We start from the raw sequence: 15,062 nt of genomic DNA, 5'->3' as shown, positions 1-15,062 counted from the left end.
TGTTGATGTCAGTTGCCGCATCCACTATGTCTTGCGAGATCTCACAATTTTCGCGATTTCCTTATTTTTTCTAGAATATGTAAAAAACAAGTTCAAGGTCGGCGTGACAAACTAGGTGGGATCGGGTAACAGAACCAAACAACTTGTTTAGTTGGCCTTATGTTCTAGACCAACATATTCTATTTAGTTGTCAAACACTTGTTTTCATACCTAAATGCTTCTTTTAGTTGAGTTTGGTCTTTAATTCTTCGAGTCGTATTCGACTAGCAGTGAAAGACCACTTAGATCACTCATATTTTCCTCTGCTAAACGAACTGAAGACATTATAAGGGAATATTACCTAAGAAAGGAAACATTAGTTGTTTTGGTTGCTTTTAGTCACTGCCAGGATAACAATCTAATCATTATGTGACTTTCAGACAAGTAATCAAGGCTTTCAAGGATTGCAATGTCGTCTGCTAAATAGCTATGTGATAGCAGGAAACAGTGTAGCTATAACTACAGGTGCCTAGCAAGCAACGACACCCAGGTTTCTTATAACACACAAATACATGACATGTCTATCAGTTTTTCGATGTCTAATGTCTATTATTAAATATCGACACACACGTGAAGAACGTTTTTATTTTTTTTTTATTTGAAAACGGGGTGGATATTGAAATTGCTCTCACCATATCGATCTAGTACAATAATATATCGATCGAGGTAAAAGTAAATGCCACACTTGATCAATTCTTAGTGTTTAAATCAATCCATTCCGAATATACTCTTTAAAATCTGGTCAGAAATGAGTAGGGAACATTAATAACGACAGCACTTATAGCGAAAACAACAATTGGCGACAACAACGACGATGACAACAACCACGACGATGATGATGATGATGACGACGACAACGACTACGACAAAAAACAATGATAACAACAACAACAACATCAATCATTGCGTGAATTTTGGCGGCAACGTGGTCGTTATCTGACATCTTATTGTGGTACGAGATCGTGATTATCTGAACGTGAGGACATATTATGAAATCTCTTCACATCAACAGGTGGCTTTTATCGCCATTGTTGGTTCGCAACTAAGGTGACTAGGGGTCAACTGACTTGAGTACTCCCTGGAATGTAATTGAAATGCAGATAGATAGGCAACAAATACACTTATAAGATCATTGTTGTTAAATTTGTCAGTGGATCAGAGTCAATTTGTGAGCAGAGAATGCATGGATTCACGCTCTATATCACTGTATTCATTGTTCAATTGGCAAGGTCATTTTCTTATTGTACGTTTTGGATCGACTTTTAACAAGGACACGAGAATGCTCTATAGTAATCCTGTCTTCATTTGATGTATGATTGTCTATTGTCCTTAGACAAGTGATCTCTGCTGTCAATTGTAGAACATAAAACTCTCAAAGGGTGAGCACCGTTTTCTCTCAATAAACCCGGCGCCGAATGTTTTTAATTTAGTCAGGCTTGGCTCACTACTCGTGTTTCGTTTTGTTGTATATCTACTGTGCATATAAGTGCCATTAAGTAATCTGACATACAGTCCGTAAACCAATTGCAGTAAAGTAAGTCGTTGAAAATCCACTTTTGTTGTCATTTTTACCTGCTTTTAAATGGAAAGAAATTTACGTTGACGACAAATTTACACGTAGGTTTAAAATTTGGATGTAGAACATTGTAGACGAACATGAGGAGAATCGTTGACGACGAACATACAGCCCACAATTGTACACACACATGGAACAAAACCCTGACAACTAATGTGTGACATGAAATATGAGCGAACAAGGTATAAAGGTGTCGTCAAGTGAAGAACGTGACAGAACATTCAATTTGACAAAGAACAAGGTATAAAGGTGTTACATTACAGAACATTGTAGATGAACATGGTGCGTAACATTGAAGAGTAACATATAGGGCAAAACACTGACACGAATATGTGGCATATATGGGAACGAACACGGTAGAAGGGTCCAGTCAAGAACATTTCAAACATTGACAGAGAATATAATAATGTTAATAATGGTGGGTTCTTATATAGCGCTTTCCCACACCGTGCTCAAAGCGCTTTACAATTATTACCCCTGGCTCGGATCAGAACAGCACAACGGCCCTTTAGTCTTCCTCAACTCCCCGGGGAGCATACAATCCATTGCAGCCATTTAAGCGCATAGGATTAAAGCCTTCACATTGCAACCTACATCCTACCAGGTCCCCAGTTATACAGCTGGGTTGACTGAGGCACAGTTGTGGTTCAAATCTTGCCCAAGGACTTTAGCCACTCAGAAACAAACAGCAGGCAGCGACGGGGCTCGAACCTGCAACCTGTAGATTCCAAGCCGGTCACACTAACCATTCACCCATCATGACTCCACATATGGAACATGTCATTGGCGATGAATATGGAGCACTGGGGCACAGCACTAGAGAACATTGAAGACGAGCATGGAGTGTTAAGTTGGAGATGAATATTGTGCAAAGCACTGACAAACAACAAGAGGCATACTATTGTGAGCGATATAGTATAACTTAATATGACAACAAACGTTAGACATTACATCGAGGGCGAACACGGGGTATGACATTGAAAAATCACCCATTTGTACCAACCACGCTACCGTCAAAACTACACATAGAAAATCGGATATAACTGTCTGGAACACCTCAACACAATTTTCGAATCATGACGCAATTAAACAAACAGCCTATATACATATAGTCAAAATGTAATGGATCGTTCAGATCTCAATTCGTTCACATTATATGTTATAGGTCACTTGAATTAGTAACGATGTTTTCAACTCGATACAACACTTGGTTGCAAATCAAATTCAGGAATTCAATACACTAAACTGTACTGTATGAGGCAATCAACAAACTAACAGTGCAATCTCGTGGTCAATTTTTGCAACCGAATTTCAATTTTTGCCACAGAACAGTGAGATGCAGGTACCACTTAACATGTCAAATTCAATTTCATTGATTCACAGTTTATACTAATGACTTATCACAAACAATAAGGCTTAGTAAGGACAAATCGAATACGGTGGAGACCCGACTACAACCTTTACATGATGAGCATGCAGTTTGGATTGAACGGGATACTAGTTCAGTGAGACTTGACTATTATGCACTACAGTACATATAACACACAACCATTGCTTCCACAATGTCTGCTCTGTATTTGGCAGATAGTGTAAACAGTTGCAGAATGCATACTACTATCACAGATAAAACAACATGGTAGATTGTACCTTTACATGTAAACTTTAAACCCTCACATATCAATTTACAGTGACCACACAGACTACACAGTCAAACATTTGACATTAGCTTCCATTTTGATATCTTTCTTGTTTTAAACTTAAACATTGCAGCTAGTCTTGCTGAACTTGACATCACATTTCATCGAAACTGCATATTCACTCGATAACGGCAGTAGTTATTGTTATATTAGTAGCTAGAAAACACATCTCAGTCTTGTCAGTAAAACATTCTTTCTGCAAACTTTAACCCTGATATAGGAGATTTTGCGAAGTCTGTAGCATGCCGCAAGGCAAATGTAACTTAGAAAAGGTTAATTTTGCTAGTTGTTAAATTGACTGATATAACAAGCTTACTTGGAGACACAGACATCGGAGGCCGACATGCTTGGCTGATGGTGCAGAGAGACAGGGGAGAGAAAGAGTGAGTAAGGTTCTCTTCGGTGGAAAAACAACTCCAGATAATACCCTGTAGTACACCGTGTGTCTGTATTGGTATTGTCTTCACAGTTGACTACCCACATAACAAAGCTTGTCTATTTTCAGTCTTCGGGCTATAGTTAGGCACTTCTTGGGAAGGGAGAGAGAGAGAGAGAGAGAGAGAGAGAGAGAGAGAGAGAGAGAGAGAGAGAGAGAGAGAGAGAGAGAGAGAGAGAGAGAGAGAGAGAGAGAGAGAGAGAGGGGGGGGGAGAGGGGGGGGAGGAGGGAGGGAGGGAGGGAGAGAGAGGGAGGGGGGAGAGAGAAACACACACACACACACACCCAACGGTGAATTCGTCTCTAATTATTTTCGTTTCTTCTCGTCGTCATCCCTTAAAATTGATGGGTCGGTTAAAAACGAAATAAAATAAGTGTAAGGGTGTGTACATGTTGGTGATACTTTCAATTCATATCGTACTTTGAACAGCCTTGATAATTTAAAAATAACAAATAATGGCAGAGGGAAAATTCTATCAACCATTTCATTTTTTAAAGGTCCCAAAAGTCACCCGGATACCACCTGTGGTGTCGCCACCTTACTATCAGTGGTCACATTACGTTTTTTTCAATTCTTATCTGTAAAGAGCGTCGGTTTTTAAAATTATATTGAGGTACTAAAGAAGTATAGGGTACAGAAAGTACTATTGTTGACATCACACCGTGGACAAATGGAACCTGTTACAAATAGGGAAAGTACACAACTGATTCAGAATTGGATTAACACCACATGGTACAGCATGTTGGAAGTACAGAAACTTTTATATCGTTCCACCATTTGACAAGAACAGTTTTATGGCCACTTTACATAGTTCACAAACAAATTTCCAGTTCCCCTGGTATTTCATGTACACATAAAGCGGTCATAAAACTGTTCTTATCAAACCATGAAATGTAATACAAGCATCTGCTGTTCCAACGTGCTGCGCCAAGTGTTAATTTGTTTGCTTTCCCAGTTTGTAACAGGTTCCGTTAGTCCACGGTCTGATGTCAGCAGTTGTATAATGGGCTGCATGTTGTACTTCGCGGATATGATGTGATTACTCTACATGTAGCTACGACGTCAAATACTGATGTAGCTCAAAGCCTTTTTTCAATTATCATGATATACCCCAGAAGTAGAATTCTACTTAACAGTGAAGCAGACTTGCATTCTCAACGTGATATCATTATTACTTCTTATAAGGCTTTCACGGCTTCACTGTAGGAAAATATATAATTTATTCATTTCCGATTAAAATTGGTTTTTATGCAGTATTTTCTATCCCATTAACTATGAGGTATGCTGTACACGACAAATTGGAAAATGAACCTGGAGTTGTGTTTGGAAATTCGCTGAATTACACTGACCATGATAACCGGTGTACATTGAGCTTTCTAATCCAAGCTTTGAGTACAAAATTGTAACAGGATGTAATACGAGTAGCCAGTCTTGATATCTTTTAAAGGTATACTACCAAAAACCAGAATGACTAGTTTCAACGAGACGGCAGTATATTTGTCACACAAAACGTTTTTGTTACGAATCGTACAGGCATTGATAGCACACACATATGAACTACTATATTTCATCTGATTGTGATCACAGATATAAACAGCTCTGTTTGATTTTTCCTTGTTCGACAGTAGGGTTGATTTGTGTTCACAGTGAGATAAAAAGTATCATTTTATATGCTGTGCTGCCAAACCCTAAACTTCCATGCCCCAGTACAATACTGCAATGTATGTAGTGTCATATTATTATTCAGTCCACATATAAAATAGCGACCTGGGATTTTAGTCATTTATGGATGGTGTGCAGTGACATAGACAGAGTAGCTCAGAACCCTATGACGGTAGAGTTTACTTTTCAGAGCATCAGCTCTCAGCTAGCTCTTCACAGCCGTGTCATTCAGCGTTGTAAGCTATGTTGGATAGCTGTGTAGCTGTAGATGTAGACATTGTAGTTGAAGGTTTTGCTCAAATCCAAGTGAACAGTTAGTGGACTTGACAATGCATCTACTATCCTGGGTCGATTGTAAAGACTGTGGTATTACTCCAGCTAACAAAATCGCCGATGCGCATGGCACCACCAGAGTGGCGGGGCCTCAAAGCTTATATGATACTGCCAGACTAGACTAAGGGCGGGACTTCAAGGTCTACACTCTATCAAAGGGTTACTGTTTTAGAACACTCCAGTGTTATCTGTAACCTGACTAGAGTAACGGTCACATAGTTTCTATAACTGGGTTAACTAACAGTTTCTATAATTGGGTTAACTAACATGTTTTGTTTGTATAATCAAGTTTACGGCATGCATACATGGTATGGGTATACAACCCTGCTTCAAAGTATGTTTTGTACACGTAGTCATACAGGTACTAGACATAGAGACTATTTATAACACTGATAACAAAATGTTAACGATCTGGACGTCAATATGTGGTTTTCGGGTCGAGTAGCAATACTATGAATATAAACTCGAGCAATCGTCAACAAACACTTCTGATGTCATTTTTGGAGTTAAATTGTCGACGCAAACTAAAACGTCATAAATGATTGACATATAATTGCTACTTTGTATCGAGTACGGTATAATTCATGAAAACAAAATTGTCGTCAGCTTGAGATGGGTTGGTAATTTCACAACTTTATTGATTATTTTTAATTTGATGTTTGATAAAAGTCATAAGTAATGAAATTAATTTGTAACTACGTTTTTCAAACTTTCATGTTACCGAGATGATAAAACAACTTATTTGATCAAATAACTTACTACGCTCAAGACCATATTAATCAATACACTTATAGGTGTACATGATAGAATCAATATATATCAGCGCTGGTATGTCGAAAATGTTGATAGTATGAGATAATTATTACATAAATACAAATTTTATTTCAATTCTTTCGTCAGCTCCCATATCTGTAAGTATATCTAAATGTAACTCAGACAAACCGTCACGACCTTGTGTGACCTCTGTTTGTTAATATGTTTGCAATAATTTCTCCCGACATAGGCCAAAAAGCCTACCTCACAGCTACAGAATTCGGCTTGACAACAATAACTCCATTTTCCCCTAACAATCTATTTCAGTTTATTTTATGAATTTGTTATTTTCAGTACAAGAGCAAATTTATTTTATCATTTCGCTGTGTGTTATTTGGATTTTATTTCAACAGTATAGACTGTTGGTCGAACTGTTGTAATTCAACATTGGAGAGTTAGACTCCCTAAGTTAGGTCTTATAACACAAAGCTGGTACTGTCATAATGTAGAAGACACAACCTATACATAAAACATCCATGCGGGTGGGTAGTGAGATCGGATCACGGTCTACAGCGTTGTTGAATAGGTTGTTTTCACTTGACATTTGAAAACGAAATCTCATAAATTCAACAGATTTAAAAATTTATACACGCAAACATGGTGATATTACCGATATTAATATATATATATTGCTGAAAAAAGCGTGTTAAGAGAAAAAACAGCACAGCGTGTGGTCACTCAAGTGAAACTGTCAATTCGTAGACTCAATATTATTGATAGGCTTAATGAAGTTGCTATAAGACCTATTCGCTTTCATACGTCAGTAAATGCTCAAATAAATATTGTCTCTCCTTTTTGTTCACAGAACACCACAAATCAACATTGGTTTGTACAGTAACAATAAGTTGACTCTGTGGAACAAGTACGCTTAACAAAACAATAAGGATCCAATCTTCCTCGAGTTAAGGGAATCACGTGACGCGTTTGCGTTTAAGTCTGAAATCATACGTATCGCAGTGGACAACGGACAGGAATGCCACTCTGAAGGTCCAGGGTCGATCGCTTAACTTCAAAAGAACTACATCGGTTGGAAAATCACTTTATGTGCCTTTCATAAGTGAACGCCGAGAGAGATAAGCTCAATTGTCGTATTATTTACATGTGCCACGCTATAACAGTTAAACACGTATGGCTTTATAATACCCGTAGTGTATCGGGCTGACGTAGTCGGTCAAATTAGCAAGATGTACGGCTTAATTATCGAAGGTATCTGCGACTACATCAAGGAAAGATACGGCGAAGAACAATGGCTGCTGATTCGCGAAAAAGCGGGACTGCAGAATTTCGCTTTTTCAACCCATAAGCTGTACAGTGAGAAACACGTCCCGCGGATTGCTGCAGCTACAAGTGAAGTTACCAAAACTGAGAAAACGGCCTTAATGAACTCTTTCGGTGTTTCATTCGTCGGATTTGTAGGCAAATACGGTTACGACAGGATTCTACGTGTACTTGGCAGACATATGCGAGATTTTCTCAACGGATTAGATAATTTACACGAGTATTTACGATTCAGTTACCCAAAGATCAAGCCACCTAGTTTCTATGCCACGGAGGAAACACGACACGGTCTGACTCTACATTACAGAAGCAAAAGGAAAGGGTTCCTTCATTACTGCATCGGACAACTTAAACAAGTCGGCAAGAGGTTCTACGACCTTGACATACAGGTTGAAGTCATATCTGAAGAAATAACAAGAGCCAATACTTTCCATGCAATATTTCGACTGTACTTTGATAACATTGTCTTTCGGAATCACCTTGGGTCGAATTTCAGGATTCGGGAAAATTGGCAAATCAAAAGCGACGATTTCTTTGACATGTTCCCCTTCTGTTTGGTCTTCGACCCCGATATGATCATCAAGCATTCCGGTAAGTTATGTTGTTGTTATTTTTTTCTTTTCTACAAGATGATAATATACACAAATGCGTGGCGCTGACTATCAGCATTACGTGAGATACGTGACGTTATCTACCAATCCTTTTAAAGGGAAATAGAGCGGTGAATTTTATAGGCTTGTATGAAGAGTCTCAACTCTGTTGTGGTCTATTTAACTTTCTTACTATCAACGACATTTCATTGTTGACAAGGATTATACAGTAGAGCGAATGGCCGTGATGACACCATGTTATTCTTGTCGCGGTTTTAGTGGTTTTTTGGGGGGTTGTTTGCAAATTCATTTTTATTTTTACTTCACTAATCAATTGCAGAGTCAATTGTTCTATCGTGACCGAAATACCTAATAGGGTGTTCGTTCTTAATGCATTGACCAGTGAGTGCAGTCATTCTGAATTCAGGAGTACCTTCGCCCGTGTGAGTCTACGTGTGTGTACGTCTGTATGGGGGAGGAGTGTCGGACGTTAGACTTATTGACAGGTTTACTGGCTTGCCAGCTTGCTTGGCGATTAAGTTGACTGACCACTGGCTGACTACACGAACCAGCCACATCACCGACTGACTGACCGATCGACTGTCGACAGACTATGTAACTAACTGACTTATCGACCAACCTATTGGCTGACCGATAAATTGACTAACTGGTCGACACACAGACAGACAGTCAGATAGACTCATCGACTCTACATATTGTGTCAAGTTAAGTTGGTAAACCATCCATCAAGACCTGTTTGTTTAAACAAAATAAAAGATCATCTATATACTAATGTACTTACTGTCACTGCCACATAGCTCCCCAAAATGAAATTCTCCTAAAATGTCTTTAGAACTGTAACTGCTATCGAAAACGTCGTGGATTTTTCATTTGCTGTATGACAGGTCCCCTCACATGAGTCAGGACACATTTATAACAGATGTGCGTCCATCGAAGCAGTAGACAATTGAAACTGGGTGAACTTTATACACTTATTGTTTCCTATTATTGTCAGTACTGTAGTAATACAATGCAAAGGAAGCGTGTAAGGACACGATGAACATAAAGATTTATACAGCGTTAGCTTTCAATTCCTCTCTTAAAATATGTTCCTGTGACATGTACCGTGATCGTTTTACGCTCGGGTAGTAAAATGAAACCCCTAATTTTCAATAATTTATTTCTTATTTTAGGCCATAACTTTCTCATCGAACGTGAATGGTCAGATTTAATTGAAACATGTTGTAGTATCCTGCAGAAATGATTTACCAAAAAGTCATTCAAGCGATGGAAAGTTTTGATTTCTAATCTAAACATTACGAAAAATATCAGAAAAAAATTGACAATTATATGAACGTTGTTTTTACAAGTATGTAAGTCACACACGGGAAGAGTAAGATCATGGTTTATCACAATATACAATATAATATAATATAATATAATATAATATAATATAATATAATATAATATAATATAATATAATATAATATATTAATATTATTAGTATTAGTATATAATACAATATAATTATTATACAATATTATCATATAATATTACTTTTTATTCCATTTTAATTTCACTATTCAAAGAAAGGAAACTCATAAAACATCTTGAGATAAGTATTTACTTTCATAGTTTCAAATTATTTCACTGATTGATTCCGGTTGATGCTTTCCAATGGAGACAATGCGTCTTTTGCCATAGGCGTTGTGTACAATACACTGACAGCAACATGTATTATTTTTCAGACAGTGTTATCACTCATTCTGGTAAAGATTGATTAGTTAGTGTACTAAATCTGTGTCTATCAAACTAGCCATGTCAATTATCAAGTGTACTAAATATGTATCTATCAAACTAGCTATATGTTAATTACACAGTGTATATTCAATACGTGTAGCGCACTAGCCTTATGACGTAAATTTATTTTACTTACTAAACAAATTAAAAACCAGCAAAGACGATACCTTAAGTCACCCATGAAGTAATACCTCAGTGTGTTGTCATGACAACTAGTTCTCGTATGCCAACGTCTCAATTAAATTCAATTTCACCGTCAACAGTGCACTCTGAAACCATCGATATACTTACTCAAGATTCAACAATAATACGGGGTAATTGCAGGATACTTAGTGTACACACTAGAACGTTAATGGTTCATCATTAAGGCTTGGGTCAAACATGGTACAGATACTTTGACATCTCGCTATCTACCTTTGAAGCCCGCAGCAACAATTTACGACGAAACACATATACCTGTTACCTAAATAGCTTTAACTAAATTAAACTTTGGAATGGAATTTTCAAACATTCTTTGATCAATGAGTGTATTGCCAATCCATTCGAAACGATGCACAGAGAGATGCATGTTATATCTGAAAACGATGCTAAAAATGGATGTTAAAGAATGTGCTGTCCACAATAACATACCACAGTGCACGTGGTAACGAACATCCATGCATACATACATACATACATACATACATACATACATACATACATACATACATACACACACACACACACACACACAATACATCCATCCACCCACCCATCCATCCATCAATCCACGCATTCGATCAATGTTTCCCGCCAAATTGTACAGGTGTTTCTGATCAGTTGCCCAGTAACAATTTGATTCAGACAACAAAATGAATAGATATACGATATTCATTAACCTTTTAACAATATTTTCACTCTGACGTCATCAACGTATTGATATTTTGCCATGTGTTATTTTGTGTATGCTAGTAACACAATGTACACATGCCAGTTACTATGAGAACCAATTATTTTACAATTATATAATGTTATAGATAACGTCTTTTATGTACATCTGTCTTATACTTTCTTTGCTGTGTATTGACGTATAAGTTTCCCCACTGAAGCACTAAACCACCCCTGGGATAGTATACCCCGACGTTTTGACCAGCTGACGACGTAATATACGCACTATGGGATCTGGTTGATAAAAAGAGAGGGAGCAGTATCGTAAAAAGCAACTTTCACCCAGCAAACTGTACATCATAAGTTTTATCGTTTCCCCAAGGTCAGCTTCATGTCCATTCTTGCAAGCCAGAGCTCTGGGGGTGTTTCGGACGATGCCGTAAAGAGGCCCGTGGTTTATGACGATGCGTAATGTCAGGCTTATTATTCCCGGGAAATTCGTTAAAAAGTTCAACAACTACCAATTATTGAACATGCTTGATTTAATCTCAATTCCAAAGCAAACCGTATCTGTTTTTTGACCGGAAGATACAAAATTCAAGTAAGAATTACGCTGACCTTCTCAAGAATTCTGACGTCAATGTCACTTTCAAAAAGTGCATGAACCGGATTTGTACTGACCTCTTCAGTTTGAGAAACGACACACACAGAGACAGAGACAGAGACAGACAGAGACAAAGACAAACAGAGACAGAGACAATCACACACATATACAGACATACACATATACGAACACACATACACACATATATTCAGATTCATATACTTTATTATATATATATATATATATGTGTGTGTGTGTGTGTGTGTGTGTGTGTGTGTGTTTGTGTGTCGTGATACTTAGTAAGGCACTGCGACGTAACAGTGTTTCACGCTTACCAGTGATCATCAGACGACTAACGGTATACTTCTATAAAGTTCGAAATTTAATCTCGTGAATTTCAAATTTAGTCCAGAATAGACATTTTTCAGTACCTATACTAAGTTATATATATATAACTAAGTTATATATATATTCCAAGCATGTCTGATATCTGTCCTCGTAGATAAACGATTTAACCAACACTACTACACTAAATGAAATGGGTTATTGCTGTACACTTTCGATAACTGATTTAAATTAGTTAAGACCATAGAAATCCAATTAGTGATTTTTGAGACTGCCAGTCTCTATTGCAATGTAACTTGCGTGTATCCTACTTCACTAGGGAATGTCACAGTACTGTATTGCTTAGACATTTATCAGAATCGCGAGAAACAGTTCTGGCTTAAAAGAGACTTGACTTTGTAACGTTGTAAATTGAAACGTTACAACCTTTCCGCATGAGCGTCCTAAAAACTGGTAATACTAATAGTCTTCTTTATTGAATCAATTGCAATGCCTGTCAATTTCAAGGTCCCAGGTGATGTGAATTTCCCTGGTTATATGGATATGGTTTCGTTATTGGCTGTTCGTTTTGGAAGATAGGAGCTTCTTTTCTCGGCTTCGTAATATTAAAAAAAATATCGGAGTTTGCAGAATTGACATTGTTTTCTGTTAGTGTTATCTTAATACCTATGTTGGGAATATTACATTATATTGGGTCAAATCCGTCACGTGATAGTAGCCCGTCAAATCCCGTCAAAGATTGAATGGAAATAAAGTTATGAAGAAAAAATACTTCTATCATTTACGGACTTGATCAAATTATTATTCTAGAGAATATATGTTGCTATGTGAGTAGAAAACTGCTGGGGAGGTACTCTCATAGAGGGGTATACGAATATGTGCCGTCAAAATGGGTAATTTTCACATACAAAATCCCTATACATTGATTGACTTGTTAACTGAAAATCACTACTCATGTGATGATAACATAAGAAATATCTTCATGCTTTAGCAATACATTCACATCACCAGATTTTACATGAATAGACTGTATTGTTAACTTAGATTGGGTCACACACCAGCGTGTGAAAACTTTGCAAGTACGTACCCCCCCCCCCCCCCAGTAGAAACGTATCAAAAAGCAGCGAAAATGAGGATAGAATTTCATAGTACTTCATCATTAGCATTGTCGTATTTTTGTTCAGCTTCAAGACAAAATGTCATTTCAACTCGACGAGGCCCGGCTTAGTTATTCTATTACTACTAATCGGCCTGTTGACCCGGAAGATGGATTGGGTAATGGGGCTGTATTTCGTATTAATCAAAATTAGGCAAATAAAGTTTTACTTCGTATTAATCAATTTTAGCGAGAATAAGCTTTGTTTTGTGTTAATCAAAAAATCGCCTTAGATTTGTTTGAAATGACCATGACCGATAAAAAGATGGTAATGGAATTGACCGAGACTGATTGACAGGTGACATTGACTGATCAGTGAGTGTATGCTGTCAGGTATAGCAGCACGTGTCACAGCCTATGAAAAAGAAAACACATGTTGTATCTTGTAGCATACATTGCCTGCCAAGACCCGTCGACCCTGACCTAATATCCGATTCTTTTACGTAACTATAGCTTACTACATTAATTGAAATTATGTTGAGACACACTGTCAGTAGCCTATGGGGGTATTTGTAATACAGCCCATCGATATTCCACAGGGTTGACAGTTTGATCTTTCTTTTTATACACTTCCTCGAAACTATGCCGAAAATTGTCAGCAATGGGTGACCATGTATGAGCAGTCAATGAACTGACAAAAGACCTAAATAGTCTCTAAAAATGTTAACTTGTATTTGATCAATATAATCACGAGAAACTAAAGGTTTCGAAGTAATTGTTACAGAACGTCGTTCTCATACTGGGGCGGGTATACAATTTAGGAATTGTGAACAGGCTGAAGGTGAAAAACACTATTACTGGAAAAATCGACAATTAAAGTGCACAATAAGTCCCGGATGTAATTTATCACGGATCAGGTTTAAGGTCAATATTGTATTCGTCGTAGATAGCGTTAAGTATCTTTTGGAATGTTATATATCATAAAAATATAACTCATACTTTATGTCTCTCTTTTGTCAAAATTCATTATTTAGCTACACTTCAAAGATAAGGACATAAGGGAATTTTGACAAACGGGAAACATAAATTATTTGTAATTTTTTGGAGCAGTATCGCAACAAATATATCTTCTCACAAGTTTATAGAAATAATGTGAACTGAGGACGAAAACATACTGTAAGAACTAGCTGTATTCCTCTCTCATGCTTTTTATTTGAGGAAAGAGCCAGATTATTTGTAGTAAAAAACGATATTCATATAAGTCATGAACGTAAAGATTTGTATTTTGGACCATGGCCATGAACTACAATAAATGACCTATATCTCGTTCTTATATATGCCCTTATCTGGGATAACTCTACAATAGAGGTGATTGAGATCCCTTGGGACGTAAACATTGTCCTAAACGTCAGTGATAGAACTTACATGTATGTATGCGACGGTTTGTCTAGAGGCATACATTTATGGTAAATAACGGTGAAGTTCTTGTAATAAGTAGAGCGAAATGTGTTGAAACATTTATGACTTTAACGTAGTAAATATCATTTTGTCGTCTTGTTAAATTCCAATATTGATTTCCTTGGAATTCATCTTCAAACTATAAGCAACGATCCATCTTGAGTTTGAAGTTATGAATAAATTATCAGGTTATCAGGGCCACTCTCTTATAAGAATATTTGTTACAATAATTGTATCTGAGGGTTCATCAGCAGATTGTGTTAACATACACATTTATGACCGAAACCAATCATTTGGCAAGATGGGGTTGCTATCTCAGTAACACGGCTGTGTTTAGCAGTAAAATATGTCCAATAACAAGTATAACAACAACGTATCCTGACATGTCAAATTATCGGCTTTGGTGATAAATGATATGCTACATACACCAGTCTTCTGGTGATTGCTCCTTTTGCGGTGTATATATC

General features: G+C 37.2%; 1 protein-coding gene across 1 annotated transcript in view; it reads left to right on the top strand.

Moving 5' to 3' along the window:
* Positions 1 to 8,258: 8,258 nt before the first annotated feature.
* Positions 8,259 to 15,062, top strand: part of LOC144448298 (soluble guanylate cyclase 88E-like) — a 49,090-nt gene continuing 42,286 nt past the window's right edge. Inside the window, exon 1 of the mRNA XM_078138486.1 lies at positions 8,259 to 8,426. Coding sequence (XP_077994612.1) covers positions 8,375 to 8,426 — 52 coding nt within the window. The 5' untranslated portion in view covers positions 8,259 to 8,374. The remainder of the gene's footprint in view (positions 8,427 to 15,062) is intronic.

This window comes from Glandiceps talaboti, chromosome 17 (assembly GCF_964340395.1).
Source record: "Glandiceps talaboti chromosome 17, keGlaTala1.1, whole genome shotgun sequence".
In the NCBI taxonomy this organism is placed as follows: domain Eukaryota; kingdom Metazoa; phylum Hemichordata; class Enteropneusta; family Spengelidae; genus Glandiceps; species Glandiceps talaboti.
Note: the sequence above shows the minus strand (reverse complement) of the source record. Positions and strands in the feature narration are given on the sequence as shown.